The 16,638-nt window shown below is 30.0% G+C and overlaps 1 protein-coding gene and 1 long non-coding RNA gene across 5 annotated transcripts; both read right to left on the bottom strand.

Annotated features, from left to right (window-relative positions):
• Nucleotides 1,545-5,553, bottom strand: LOC110270907. Of its 4 annotated transcripts, none has more exons than XR_002360671.1 (6): nt 5,125-5,553; nt 4,983-5,035; nt 4,841-4,891; nt 4,612-4,652; nt 3,155-4,033; nt 1,545-1,951 (listed from the first exon to the last, which is right to left on the bottom strand). It is a non-coding gene; the product is annotated as an uncharacterized LOC110270907 (long non-coding RNA). The 4 variants fall into 4 exon arrangements; XR_002360672.1 differs by having other exon boundaries at nt 1,545-3,217; nt 3,339-4,033; XR_002360673.1 differs by having other exon boundaries at nt 1,545-3,393; nt 3,849-4,033.
• On the bottom strand, nt 12,371-14,193 carry LOC107638929 (stilbene synthase 3-like). Its single transcript, XM_016342321.2, has 2 exons — nt 13,907-14,193; nt 12,371-13,575 (listed from the first exon to the last, which is right to left on the bottom strand). The coding sequence occupies exons 1-2, from the start codon at nt 14,082-14,084 to the stop codon at nt 12,584-12,586; spliced, it is 1,170 nt and encodes a 389-aa protein (XP_016197807.1). The 5' UTR covers nt 14,085-14,193; the 3' UTR covers nt 12,371-12,583.

Raw genomic sequence — 16,638 nt, 5'->3', positions numbered from 1 at the left:
TTAAAAGAACTAAAATATTCTCTTTAAGATTAAGGTTGTGTATTCAAAATTAAAATTTGATTGTAAAAGACTAAAATATCCTTTTAGAATTAAAGTTATTTAATTTGTATTATAAAAAAGAAATTTAAATTTAACTTTAAAAAGACTAAAATACCATGTTTGAGTTAATTTTGAAAAGATAAAAATTTTCTTATAGAATTAGGATTGTTTAATTGTACTGGACATTAAAAATTTGAATTTGATTATAAAATTAAAAGTGTAAAATATAAGTTTGGTTAATTTAAAGAAGATAATAAAATACCTCTTTGAAGATTAATTATAAAAGACTAAAATACACTTTTAGAACCAATATTCTTTAAATGATTTAGAAAGTGCAACTTTGAATTTTATTTAAAAAAAAAACTAAAATACCCCTTTAGGATTAATTTTAAGGATAAACCACGTATCAAACTGATATTCAAAAGTTTATATTGCTAAAAATTGTTGAAATATATGAATGGCAAATATACATTCGAACATTTTCATTCTTAAACTTTGATAATTTTACTCCAAGTAAATTTTTCGTTGAAAATTGAAAAAACAATTTAAAAAAATATAAAAAGTCTTGTGGTCAAATTTTGCTTCGATTTTTGCATGTACATTCTAAATCCAAATTTTGCTTCGATTCTTGCCTGCACATTCTAATTTTATAATTGTTTTCTACTCTCTAAAATATTTTTTTATTTATTGCAACATATACTACAAACAACATTTAAAAAGAGTTGTCTAAAATAGTCAAAAACAACACTTGATATTTGTTGCAAGGAAATTAAACAAGATTGTTGCAACCCTTTCTTTAACCAATACACTTTAAGTTCCCTTTGATCAATTAAAGAACACGTAAGAAGCGTTGTTTTAGTAAATTAAATAGAAAACCTTTATGATATTCATATATTACAGTTGGTAAGAGTTGCTTTTAATCAAAGGTAATGGCTGCATCTACAAAGTCCCCCAAAAGCGTTGCCTTATGTCCAAAAACGTTGTTATAGATTAAAGGCAATTTTTTCTCAATCTTTAAACAATATTTTTTAAATGTTGTCTCAAATAAAAAATATCAGTGACTTATTAGCTGAAAAAATGTGATCATAATAATGGTCATATTTGTTGCATATATAAAACTTTGAAGCATATTGTTGACACGTTGATATTCTACTAAATTTGGTCACTATTCCAAAAGCTTCTTTTAGTGTTAACTTCTTGAATGAGCATAAGTGATTTTGTATAATCTTATAGCCACGCTTTTAAAGTGTGCAAAAAAGTGTACATACAACCACACTTTTAAAAATGTGTTCATTAGTTTGGCTTTGGTTACACTTTGAAAACGTGTTGATAGGAGACATACAGCCACGCTTTTTTAAACGTGCCTAAATGTGAACCTATTGCCACGCTTTTAAAGCGTGACTATATCCTTATCAATTTAAAAAAAAAAATACCAGTATGGGTAGAATTTTTTTTTTTTTGAGATTTTTCTAATACAAAATAAACCTGTTTTCATACAAAAGAGAGGTTAAAAGATTCATTTTTCATTGATTTGATTTACATAATTATGTACATGTTACAAACATTTGAAAAAGAAGAAAATAAAAGCCATGACTATGATCAGCCTCCAGCAAGCTTTTGCTATCCGGGGTGACACCTTAAGAAATAAGTACTTAGAATTAGTAAAAGGAAAATTTACAATTCCATCACAAAAAGCTAATAACCTAATTCTTAGATATCAGTATCACAAAATTGTCTATCCATTCTGTTGTGAACAGCTTTCACCACGGCTACTCTAGCCACCATAGCAACACTGTTATCACTTATTTCCATGTTCAAAAGTGGTTTTTTCATGCAATCTTCAATTTTCCTAAACCCCCTCAAAAGCTTATGAAGATGCCAAGGGAAGCTTAAAGAAAATCTCAGTTCCCACCTGAAATGCATATCCAGCAAGGCAGAATTAAATAAATAGAATCAATCATCATAACGTCATGCAAAACATATTTAAAAATAATGTATGAAAAGGAAGTGTTTTTTAATTGAGTTTGAACTTGATTATCCATAACCAAAGCACTGTTTATATGAAATCCAACATAAAACTAACTATCTTACCTTTTTTCCTTTTTGCCTTTTTGCATTTTAAAAGATATAGGTAATTAACTCCTTAATAAAATTAACTATTAGAAACAATGAAAGAGAGGAAACTAGGTTCAATCTTAAAGCATGTATGGCTTGCATCCAAATTCGTAATGCGGAAATGGATCCTCTCCAGTTTTTTTTACACTTGAGAGAATAAAGTGTGATCTCTAACCTTTAATTTTATAAGTGGGACCAAAAATAAATAGGAGAGAGAGAGCAATGAAGGGTGAGATTAAACACTAGATACCATCCAGTTTTTTTTCTACTGGAGAGGATCCACTCCTTTCGTAATGCTGCTGGAGCTGGGAAAGACCTATTCAACCTATTCTATGTAATTTTTTTACGTTTACCTTTTTTACACCTCATCTCTTCACTTTCAGCGTCTGTGGCTGAAAAAGAATGACATATATTTCAAGCGAACTTTTCCATCTTTGGACAACATATGATATTGAGTAGTTTTTTCGTACTTAGATATTCTATTAGTGCATTCTTTTGGGGAATTTTTGTGCCTAGATATGCAAAAATATGAGCATATCCTGTTACATGGCTAATCTCTAAAGCTAGGACCTATGTGTTATTCTTTTCCTAAAACAGATTCGGGTTCCCTGTAACATGAACCATGGCTCAATCTCTAAGGTTAGACCTATGTTTTAAATTTTGCTCTCTCCTTCCTGAGATTTCTTATCCTTTTTCTTTCATACTCTCTTCTTTCACTGCATTAGGTTTCTTTCCTTTTTACTATAAAGCTAAATATGAAGTCACCAAACTTAGAGTAACAATTAATAATCACGATGGTAAAGTTAGTTTATTCATGTCCAAAGTAATGAATTATCTGAATAAGTTTGATATATGATACAATTAAGCTACTTTTTCTCCCTTTAAAGTGATATAAAGAATACTATTGATTGCCTACTGTTCATATATGAGTATTAAGTTCATCAGACTGATATTAAAGTGAATTACAAATAGCTATACTGTGAGAGATTATCTCGCTTACACAGGTTGCTGAAGGAACATGATGATATACTATATCACTAGCTATAGAAGCAGTAGGATCTGACTGAAAGACAAGAATTAAAGAAAAATGAAAAACTAAAAATACATAAATAAATAAAGCATTTCCGCCATGAAACATCAGCACCTGAATGAATTGAAGAGGAAGTTATCAAGATAGAACAAACCTTTACAAGAGTTAGAGTATAACCAACTCCATAATGATGCTTCAAGAAAGGTGAGCTATCAAAAAATACTATAAATAAGAGGAGAAAAAATGTATAATACAATCATGATACCTAGATGTGCATTTAAAAGTTAAAACTAAATTTCCACCAATTTTTCCACTAGAAATCAAGTCATCATAGGTAAATTAAAAAAACTGGAAATTCAGAAAGTAACTGCACATAAAATTTAATGAGTTGCCTAATATGAAATTCAAAATAGACAAACAATGCACACACATGGGTGTCGGTGCACATGCATGCGTGTGCACACCATGAGGGGATCATAGAAAAAGAAGTTAACCTAGTTGAGAAAGGAAAGTACAAAGTGGATAAAGGCATATAACAAAATATATACATATATACACAACTTAATCTCCATATATAAATTTTGTCATTGATCCTCATATTCCATTTCAATCACTAGCTTTCAAATGAACGGTGTAATTGGAGAAACTGAGAAGTAAATTAAACCTTCCTCAGCATTTCAGAGAACCATTGGCCATGATAGCTATCCAATCATCTAGTTCATCTGATTCATCCATTGAATGAGTTGTTAGTAAGATTATCCTGCCTTTCTTAAATTTTTGTATTAATTGTCAAGTCAAACGCATTGAGTATGGATCCATTCCGCTGGGAGGTTCATCAAGAATTATAACCTGCCAGGTAAGACCAAGGGATTCCAATTTTTTTCAATATACGAATACAAAAAATAAAACAAGTGTTTTTGATATGCATACTACTTTATTGTTCCCTATCAATGCAATTCTAAGAGACAATTTCCTCTTTATGCCACCAGAAAGAACTCTCACAACACAGTTAATGTTATCATCCAGGACCACCTAGTCATGCAATAACCATTATTTAGAATCCCATATTGATTCATAGTTGAACAGAGTAAAGGGGTAAAAGACAAAAATTTAGGGATAGATGCAGGACATTGTCTGCATTGCAAAAGGTTCATCAAAACGTGATCACAAACTCCTGAACAATTTAAGATTATATTAATTTCAAATACAGTAGCATTTAGCTAAAAATTAGTCCCACGGTAACCTTATAACTTTCAATATTGGGCATACAACAGCCAATTTCCCAGAATGTTATTGAAGAATGTAAAACATTTGCAAGAAACATTCCTTTATCTCCTAACCAACCCCTTTAACCCTATATTTATCATAGTTGGGGAAATTTTATATGACCAAAAAAAGAAAAGAACTGTTAATATCACCAAACTCACCTCATCAGTCATATGGTGAATATTTTTAAATGCTCCCTCACCTACATAAAGTCAATGGTTCAAAAATTTAGCATAATGAGTGTAAAAATATAAATAAATTTAAAAAAAAAGTATCCAGTGCAACAATAATAAAAAATCAACTCTAGGTATATAGCTATATTTAGATGATGATACTGATTAACAAGGAAAAATTAGAAAAGAGAACAAGTACAAGAGAGAATTTTACTACCTTTGAGTGTTTTCATCTTCACTAAGACCTCTTAATCTTTCTTGCATCTTACTGCAATAAAGATTAAGGATTAGTTAAAAAGATAGCAGACAAGTATGACAACTGTTTAGGGTATAGTAGAATCAGCAGAGGACACTAAAACCTTATTTGTTCATCTAATTGGTGCTCCTTATTTGTAAGATTTTCTACTCCAGCCTACAGATTTAAAAGAAAAAAATAAAAAATAAAGACCAAAAAATAGCAAGCCAATGATAATAGAAAGTTCTTGGAGGAGAAGGATCTACAGGTGACGGCGAGGTGACCGTAAGACGCAGTGCCAAACAATGATGCGATGGGGAGTCTGCTGGCGAGCAATCTGTAGAACGCGGCGATGAGGTAACTACACGATGCGGTACTAAACAGTGACACGATGGGGAAACCGCCAGCAAGGAATTTGCAGGACACGGTGAAGCTACTGATGCTGGAGGAGAAGATTCTGTTGGTGGTGGCGACGTGACTACAAGATGCGGCGACAAACAAGGACGCGATGGGGAGACCGACGACGAATAGGAACGACGATAAAGGTGAACAGCGGCGCATGTAGAACGGCGGTGAGAGTGGGTGAAGGAGGCGGTGATCGGCAGTAAGTGAGTAAGTGTTTGAGTGTATGTCGAGAGTCAGAAGGAGAGCTTTGATGAGGGAGGGAGGTGCAATAAGGGTGAGAAAAATTAGGGTATTCTAACTTTATATATGAGGGGAATAAAGTCCTTTTTGCCACGCTTTTAAAGCGTGTCCAAATCTCTAATCAACCGCCATCCTCATAAAAGCATGGCAATTGACCCTTTTAGCCACGCTTTTAAAGCGTGACAAAAAAGTGTGGCTAAATCTTTAATCAATCATCACCCTCATAAAACCGTGACCATTGACCTCTTTTGACCATGTTTTTAAAGCGTGGCAAGAAAAAAGTGAGGCGACAGGCCTTTTTTTCTTGTAGTGCTAACCCACTCACCTGTGTTGGCTACTTCCATAATCATCACTCTCTTTTTTCAACCACAACTTAAAAACTCATTGCACCATCTACCAATTTTTCTATCCTCGGCCCAAACCCACCATGACCAGGGGTGGCAGTATGCTCCCTACCTGCGGGTACCTAACCCTACTCAACCCGATCCGCTGCGGGTAGGGTTGAGTGCAGAACGGGTTTGAACGCGGGTTAGGTAGGGTGCGGGTTGAGTTCAACCCTACCCGACCAACCCGCACTCTATATATGTATATGTTATAAAAATATTTAGGTAGCGTTTGTTTTAAGGTATTGAGACAGAGACTGGGAGACTGAGACTCAGTATTATGTTTGTTGGTACAGAGACTGGTACTAAAATTTCTGTCTCTGTCTCCAAAATTTTAGTATTTCAGTACCTCCAAAAAGTAGGGACACAGGAAACTAAAATTTTTAGAGATGGAGACTGAAACTTTAATAACATTTTATACCTAAAATACCTTCATTTCAATTAATTAATTCCAATTTTACCCTTTGTGCAAATTAAATTAGAATTTCATTCTTGTTTCAATTTCTGTCTCTCACTTTGCACCAAACAAAATACTGAGATTTATTTCAATCTCTGTCTCTTAGTCTCTGTCTCTCAATCTCAGTCTTTCCATCTCTGTCTCTCCACCAAATGCTACCTTAGGCTACGTTTGTTTCTAAGAACAAGACAGGACAAGACACTGAGAACAAGACATAAGAGACAGAGACACAAAATTTTGTGTTCTTATATTCTGTTTGGTGATAAACTAGAATAAATTATAAAAATTCAATTTATTCTTATTCTTTTTTCATTCAAAAAATTTGAGATGAAAAATATAATAATAAAAAATATAATTATAAAAAATTAACAAGAATAATGAAAGAAAAAATGAAAAATAAGTTGTGTCCCTTGTTAGTGTCTCCGTGTCCTTCCTGTCAGGATAGACACAAAATACACTAATTCAGTGTCTCTGGACATATTGTCTCTGTCCATGTCTCCTCTGTCAAACACGATTTTGTGTCTCTGTGTCCCTGTCTCAATGTCCTATCTCTTTAAACAAACACAGCGATGGGTGTTGAAACAAGGACCTCTTAGTACAAAAGATCTTTACCATTGAGCCAAGATCATCAATTGATAATTTAACACTTTTGTTTATATAAAAATCAATTCTATTTTAGTGATATATAAATACAACATTATATCATATCACAATATTTTATTTGTTTGTGTTATTAATTTAAGCAAAGATTTTATGTAGAATTGAACATTTAATGGTTATGTTGTTTATGGGACAATTGTGTTGTTTGTGGGATGATTATGTTATTTGTATTGAATTTTTAATTTATATACTCATTAGGTTATATAATAATATTGTATATTTGTGAAAAACCTACAAATAGGGTTTAATACCCGCGAATAAGGTAGAATTGAGTTTTAATAACAAATTTAACTCGTGGGTAGAGTTAACATTAGGTTCAAACCCTACCCTACCTATTGCCAATTTGCCATCCCTAACCATGACAATGTCTACTTTGCTGCCGTCAAATCGAAGGTGATTGACAAGTTGAGGGAGAAGCGCCAACCAAGATTTGGAGAAATCTATCTTTCCAATAATGAAAAATGAGAGGGCTTTGCTAAATTGGTTCTAAATCATCATTGTAACGACGAGTGTTGATACTTTGAGGGCCGATTAGAAATTTAAACTGATATTTCTCATTTTCTTGAGTTTAAGTATTTATAACAATATATAATGACAAAACTTGTTTTGGTGTCTAAAATTTTTTTTCAGTTTTGTCCTTTCTAATAATCTACTCCATTATACATCAGTTATTCACCTTAAAAAACTCTCACTACCTCATCTCTCTTATCACATACATTTATGTTCTCTCTTATCTCATAGATTCACGTAACTTCTATCATTATCTCTTTCTTCCTTTATTATTTCTCACCTCAGATTACTATTACTCCATAATAGAAAAACTTCTTTCTTTTCTTATCCATCTTCTCATGCATTCTTCTCACTTCACCTAAAAATAACATAAAACCTAATATAATTTGCTTTCTATCATTAAATAAAAGTGTAAAACTATGTTTATATGATTGTTTTGATCAATTACAGTTGACAACGTACCAATGAAAGATTCACGTGAAAAGTGGTCAACCGACTTGACAAGACTATGCCAAGCAACAAAGACAAGACATGAGCGAAGAACAGAGGCAGCAACACTTGGCCCAGAAGGCATGCCAGTTACGCAGAGAGTATTAGACGAGGAAAATAAATTGATACATCGAGTGGTTCAACTAATATGACAACACCATTAGAAAATATCACAAACATACCCATAATCACCGCTCATCAATACTCTGTGTCAGGTACTATAAGTTATACTTCCAATTAATAATATTATTACAATTCTTTTTAACGTTTTGTTGAATACATAAAAAAAAGTTCAAATATTTTTAATAAATATATATAATATTGTAAATTATAAATGATAATTTTTTCACTTAATAAATTTATATGATTACATTTGAATCATTTTTTAAATGGTATCTTTTTACATGAACTCAGACTACTTATCATGTATTTATATTTTATATGTGACTATCTATTTTTTTAGTTATTCAGAGTTTAAATAATGACAATATTAATGAATATTCTATGTATTCTATTGCTTTCAATCAATTTAATTTTGTATGTTTTGTTTTCTATGAAGTAAACTTTCAATTACTATTGATAATGTACAAAATTAATCCATTGAACAATCCTATAATTTTGTTAATTATAATCAAAAGTTATATTAGTTAATTTACTATATTTAAATTATTATTAGCATGCTACCATTTTAATAATCTCTTAGTACCTATAATGTATATGTAATTTAAATGTTAGTCATACAAAATAAATACAATGATTTATTTTTTGAAATATTGTTTTTGTAATGCTAATAATTTAAATATTTCAAAAATAATAAATTAAAAATTATAATATCATGTAAGTAGAATATAAAGTAAAATTAATTATTTTTATAAAATATTTAATTAATTTATTTTCATACACAACAATCTTATAAATTACTTATAACTATTCAAATACGAAATATTGCACATTATTTCAATGCGCTAAATTATGATAAAAAAAACCTTTTAATTCAAAAATGTTAAAGAATCCTTACCGTTTAAATTATTATTATTATATTATTCTGCTAGTATGGTATGTACTCTTAGTACACTTTGATTACTATTTTTTTTATTAGCTCAAAATAAACTTTTAATATATTCTTCTTAAATACCACCACCAAAAATTTATGAAAAAGATCTGATCAAAGTAGCAGATATGAAGATAATATAACTAGTCAATATTCTACTTTTAAGCATAATTAATCATAAAAAAATTATTTATTTAAAATCATTACAAGAATCAATATGAAAAAAGTGATAGTGCCTAACAAAATTATTTGAAATCTATATAAAAAAATTTTATAAAAACCAAAATGACACTTAAAATATTTATTTACTAGCTAAAATGAAAAATATGCAAACTTTAACGAAGATGAAAATATAGTTAATTTAAAATAATTTATATTTTGTTGAATCATTTTGGTATAATTCACGCAAATATGACAAAATAAAATAATTAAATAAAATATATTTCAGATAATAAAATGAATAGTAAAAATTAAAATGATAAATCTAGGCGAAAGCATGCAAAATAAAAATTATTAGAAGTAATAGAACAAATAAAATACTAATATTATCATCATGCACTGTATTACTTCGATCAGTAATATCTAAACATTTAAAAATATGAAACAAAATATACAAACTAAAAATTTTAGGCGAAAGCAAAAATTGTCATAACCTATATAAGATAATTAACTAAAAAATGCTATAAAAAATAGATACAACTGTGAACTTTATACAAAAAAAAATTATGATATATAAAGATAGCTTTGCTAAAAAAAATTTTTATGTATTTCAGACTCAAACTATATTGTATTGACTATTTTATCTAAAAAAATAGTTCATAACAGACACAATGTTAACATATAAACAAAAATATATAATGGAACAATAAAATAGTAAACATTTAAAATAATAACAAGTAAAGAATAAAAAAACCAGAACGATAATATCAAGTGAGAATTAAGAAATAAATCAGAACCATAAATATAAAAGTTTTCTATCTCTTTCTATATAGTGTTTTACTTTAAGTAATTATTTTTTATGGATAATATTTAAATACAAACAAAATAGTAAGAAGATTCACATTAGTTATGAAAACTAATATCATCCTTATAGTACGATCGCATTATTCCAAAATATACAACATAAAATAATAAAATATAGTTTAACTAATGTGCAAAAAAAACAAAAGTGAAACTTATATAATAGCAATCAAATATAGAAAGCAATGACAATCTTCTGTTCTAAGGTACTATATTAAATTGTAATTTAAATTTATAATTATTAGTTAAAAACTTACAATAATATACTATTTTTATTATATCAGTTAAAAATAATATATTTTGATACTATTTTTTAAGGCTACTAACATTAAATTTTGATAATTTGAACAAAAACTTTTAATACTTTGTCTTAATTTTTTTTAATTGATCAATAAAATTACTTAACATGCACATCAAGAAAAAAATTATTATTTTTATACATCTAGATATTTAAAAGACATAAAAATAAATTCTTTTAATAACACTTTAACAACTCATAAAAATTAACAGAACCAATGATTATAGATCAAAATGATAGACAAGATATAAAATTGTGATATGGTACTTGATGATAATTAAAGAGAAGGTGAGAGGAGAAAAAGAAAATAAAAAAGGAGAATAAAACAATATAACAATTATGGTAAGACAATGACAATCATGCATATAGAAAATAATAATAAAAAAAATAATAGTGTATGATACAATGAAAAAATATAATAAAAATATAAATAAAATTTAAAAAAAATAATAAAATTACAAATAATTTAAAAATTAAATATAAAATTTAGAATTATACATGAAGATAAAAAATACTTGCTTTATGTCTTAAATTTTTCTTAATAGGACAATAAAATTACTTAACACTCACATAAAATTTTTTAATTATTTTTATACATTTATATATTCAAAAGACACAAAAATGAATTCTTTTAATAACACTTTAACAACTCATAAAAGTTAACAGAGAACAAATAGTTATAGATCAAAGTGATAGACAAGATATAAAATGTGATAATGGTACTTGGTGATAATTAAAGAGAAGGTGGTGGGAGGAGAAAAAGAAAATGAAAAAAGAGAACAAGATAATATAACAATTGTGGTAAGACAATGACAGACATGTATATAGAGAATAATAGTAAGAGAAAATAATAGTGTATGATACAATGAAAAAATATAATAAAGTATAAATTAATAATTTTAAAAAATAATAAAATTAAAGATAATTTAATAAATTAAATAATGTGGAGATCCTGAGGAACTAGAGTATGTCACTTCTCCTTCGCCATGATCCACTTTTGTGTGATGTCAAATAGTTTAAGTTGATGCTGCTACAAGGGTGTTGTTGTTGCCCATCTTGAATTTTGTTAAAAAAAAAAAAGGCGGATTAATAAAAACATTCCACTAATATATATAAATAAAGAGGATGGTGAAAATTTTTCGTGCATAATTTTTTCTCAAAATGTTATTCATATATTCATAAGTAAAACTTGCACACATTGAATTTTAGAAGAAAAAAAATAGATTAACAAGTACATTAATGTAAATGCAACAACACATTGTATAACTTTTTATGACTAAACGGTCAAAATAGTTTATCAAATTATAATTGTAAAATTCAACTTGGATTAGTTGAGTGTTTAGCTCACTCGTCCGCTTAAATAAGTGTTAAGAGTTCGAATTTCACCTTGTATTTGTAGTGATCTATTGACCAGTAACAAACCTTTAAATAAAGCTCCGAATAAAGTATCGTTTTTGTTCCCAACGTTTGGGGTAAGTCCCAAAGTTGTCCCTAACGTTTCAATCGTCCTATTTAAGTCCTTAACGTTTCAAAATTGACTCAATGTTGTCCTGCCGTTAGGGATCCGTTAACAAAATTGATGGCGGGACAAAATTAAGACGATTTTGAAACGTTAGGGACTTAAATAGGACGAAAACGTTAAGGACAAAAACGATACATAAAAATAAATTTTAATTTAATTTTATCTTTCAATAATATTAATTTTTTACTATATATAGTATTCAATTATTTTTTAATTGTATCTAAATAAATTACAGCAGGGGGTTGGGGGATAATTATATGGGATATTTAGGCACACAATAATATAAAAGTTGCAAACATAATACTATCAAGCGTTATACTATCATACCTAATACTTTTTTACTTTATTATAAATGTATTATACTATTATACCTAATACTTTTTTACTTTATTATAAATGGAACCTCATACGAAGGTACTTATAATTGTTTTTAGATGAAAATGCAAGCCAAATGTAAATTGGTATGTGACATGTTGCTCAAAAGAAAAGAATTTGATTTATACTTTACTAACCGTTACAAATTTTGATGTTGAATCTTCACATAAACAAATAACTATAGACAATTTTGCCTAAGTTTTCTCTCAATTAATAATATATTGACCAATCAAGACCTTATTTTGGAGCAAAAAAAAAACTATTAAAAAATAACACAATCATATATCTGCAGAGATAGATATATAATTAAGTGTATCAGATGGTCACACTACGAAGAACAACGGTTTCAATGGTGAGGCCAGGACCAAAGCCAAAAAGCACACCCCAATCAAGTCCTTCACCGGTTGTTTTAAGTCCTTCTTCAAGCGACTTTTTCCTCATCAAATCCATGATGAAGAACACACATGCACTTGACATATTACCATAATTACTAAGCACATCTCTAGTAGCTTTCATTTTTTCTGGTTTCAAGTTCACCTTCTGTTCAACCTGGTCCAAAATTGCACGTCCACCAGGATGTGCAATCCAAAATATTGAGTTATAATCAGATATACCCAATGGATCAAAAGCTTTACTGAGTGCGTCGTTGATATTTTGTGAAATAATATCAGGAACACTCTTGTTAAGATAGAATGTAAGCCCAACTTCACGAAGGAGACCACCGATAGCTCCATGGCTGCCAGGGACAAGTTTTTGATCGGTCGAAACAATCTCAAAAATAGGCTTCTCCACCTCTGGCACAGGATCAGAACCAATGATAATCGCAGCAGCTCCATCCGCAAACAATGCTTGTCCTACAAGACTATCCATGTCTGTCTCACTAGGACCACGGAAAGTGACTGCGGTATTCTCAGAACAAACGATAAGAACACGAGCATCCTTGTTGTTTTCAGCCAAGTCCTTAGCCAAACGAAGGACAGTGCCGCCAGCGAAGCAGCCTTGGTGATACATCATGTACCTCTTGACGCATGGGTCGAGCCCTAAGAGTACGATGAGTTCATAATCAACGCCAGGCAATGCAACACCACTGGTGGTGCAGAAGATCAAATGTGTGATTTTAGACATTGGCTGTCCCCATTCTTTGATGGCCTTAGTTGCAGCCTCTTTTCCAACCCTTGGTACCTCCCTGATCATCATATCTTCCCTTGCATCCAACGACGGTGCCTTGTATGCACACATATTAGGATTCTCTTTCAGTATCTCTTCTGTTAAGTACATATGTCTGTTCTTGATCTGTGTTCTTTCACCTGAAATAATCATGTGTAATTTGCAACCATCATTATCTTTGATAAAGTCTAGAAAATGAAATATATAGCAATAATGTTATTTTTGAGTTATTTTTGTAGTGACTTAATTAAATCTTTAAGTACCATTTGAATATATAGTTTATCCAAATTTGTAATTATAAAAATAATGTTATTATTAAGTAGTTATTACTATTAATATCAAACGGTGAATATGATAGGTTGTATAATATGTTAATTTTGCATTTTAATTAATATAAAAGTAAAATGATAATTTTTTTTCTTAATAAATATTAAATAAAATAAAGCTAAAACACTTAATAGAAATACATACAAATGCGCTGAAATTTCTTCTTGAGATCAGTCATGTGTTCGCTATTGGTTACTCTGAAATAGTAATCAGCATATGTACTCTGATCAACACAATTTAATGAATTTGCCGTGCCAATTGCCAATACCGTTGCAGGGCCTTCTGCTCTTTGAATGTTGCGGATCTCACTCACAGACACCATCTTTTCTTAGATGTGTTTTTTGGATAGCAAAGCTTCGCTATGTTCTTTGGGATAGCAAAGCTTATTAGCTATGTGTTTGGTATTTTGGTGAAGAATTAGACACGGAGAGGGAGAATATTTATATGCATCAGATTAGGGGCATAAGTGGAATTATAATGGAGGAATTATTGGAACATAATATATATAAAACGTGCTCAACAACTCAAAGTGTAGTAAACTCGTAATAATGTTCCTGGATTCAAACCGTCAGCAGATGTATTCTGACTTCTTCAATTCGTTGTTTTATTGTTTTACTTTGACTATGATTGATTGTGCATGTATCAAGGTATATTTTAGTTTATATAGTGGAACATTAAGAACATTAAATAAAATAACTTTAAATTATTTGAATTGAATTTGTATTGTCTCTAAATATTATTGTTGTTATTTAATATGTGTTTTATTTTTTTTATTTGTTTGTGAAAATTTTCCTTTAATTTTTTTGGTGTATCATACTATAGCAACTTTTAGTCCGCTATCTCAGAAATGTTATCAGGGGAACATAAGATTTTATATATGTGACGGCTATTTGAATAGATGCAATAGGTAGTTGGGCATCACTTGCTTCATCAGTACCATTTATCCATGTTATGTTGAAATCTCTTCCAAGCAAAAATGTTCGCGTGTTATTTATTAATTAACTAGTACTTATTGTATATTTATACGTGATCTTATCATTTTTTATATAAATTTCATTATTCAAATTGAACATGTTAGTTTGACTCGGTGTGTGAGGAGTTTGGTGGATGACAATGGAGTCTACCACCACATATGAGTCTGGTATTAATTAATTAGTCTTGCTTGACCAAATTAAACAAATAACATAATTGATTATATTATTTTATATTTATTATTAGATAGATGTTTTATAATAAAATAGGACTAACAAATATTTTATTTGAACCCTTAAAATATCCAACAAAATGTTGCCCCCATATTTCAAGAAATTGAGTGAAGCATAGTGTATCGAATGACATCTTAATTTTGCTATTTTTGTAGTTGAAATTGGCCAGCTATATTAGCCCAAATTTGATCAAGGCCCATCAAGAGTTGGGGGATGTCAGAGCACCTTCCTCTAGCTCTCATTCCCACACTGTAGCCACTAGCCACCAAAGAAAAACAGNAAAATTTTGAATCAAACTTGTATCAAGATCTCAATTTGGAGAGTAGATACGACTCTTCTAAAACAGAGTGGACTGACTAAAATTTACGAAGGATGTTTGGAAAGGGCTAGTGCCTCCTCGAGTAGAGTTGTTCGCTTGGTTCATTTTGATAGGTCGGATCAATATAAAGGATCGGCTAAGCAAACTGGGAATTCTGCAACAGAATGATAATTTGTGCGTCTTATGTAATAAAGAAGTAGAAAATATAAATCATTTATTTGTTACATGTGAGTACACTTGGTAGGTGTGGAGTGTCTGGATGTTGGAGTTTGCACACTCGTGGATTGCACCCGGTACTTTGAAAGAGCTTTTTGAGAGTTGGAGGTCCATGCGGGTCAGAAAGGAGATGCGCAACTATTGGTTTGTTGGGTTCTTTTCAGCTATATGGAACATCTGGTTACGAAGAAATGAGGTGATTTTTCAGAGCAAGACGACGGGAATTGTAGATTGTGTGGCCCAAACATTTACGTGTGCTACAGAGTGGTGTGATAAGTAACTTGTGTTGTTGATAGTTATGCCGGAGATGACACAGGAGTTACTTGGCTTTTGTTTCTATTTGACTTATCCTGCTCCACTTTTGTGTTGAGCCTTTTTTTCAAAAAAACAGAGTGGACTCAACTCAAAAATTACTTAATGTTTGTATTGAAAAAATACTCAATAATATTAAACCGTGGCAAATAACGTAAAAAATTGCAATAAAAGAAAATGAGCGAAATAAATGAAAAGTTTTAAATGAATAAGAGAGTAAAATTAAAATTAAAAGAAAGCAAAATAACAATAAAATACTTAAAGCAAAAAAAGAAAAAAAAAAACAAAGAAAAATAAAATAAAAATGGGCTCCAGACATTCACATGCACTTACACTCCATGACTTCCTTTACGTTAGTATGCCTGGAAATTTTGCAGAATTTGTGTGACGATGAAATATTCAGATTGAAATCCCTCGTTCTTTAAAAGCTAACTTCTCTAATTTATAAACCATGAAGGGGAATTTGTAAAATGCTTTTTTCTCCCTACCATCTAGCTTCCTCCTTTTTCTTAGGATCTTCATGTCCCACAACCTTGTTTTGACCACAAAAAATTTTAACTTCCAAATTTGACATTCCACATCTTAACTTTTATCTTGTCTTTATGCCTCACATTTTGCATAGTGCTTTTGAATAAAATTACGTGCAGGTATAAATTTTTTGGCACCCAACTCACCTCATAATCAGAGTTATGTTTCCTCATGCTGAATCTTTACTTCGTCGATATTTTTCTGACCATGCATGATTAACCGATTTCGTCTCGGATCTTTCGACTCAATATTTATGAATCCGTATACATAATAATTTTTATATCTATTATACAAAT

This window comes from Arachis ipaensis, chromosome B04, assembly GCF_000816755.2.
Source record: "Arachis ipaensis cultivar K30076 chromosome B04, Araip1.1, whole genome shotgun sequence".
NCBI lineage: Eukaryota > Viridiplantae > Streptophyta > Magnoliopsida > Fabales > Fabaceae > Arachis > Arachis ipaensis.
Note: the sequence above shows the minus strand (reverse complement) of the source record. Positions and strands in the feature narration are given on the sequence as shown.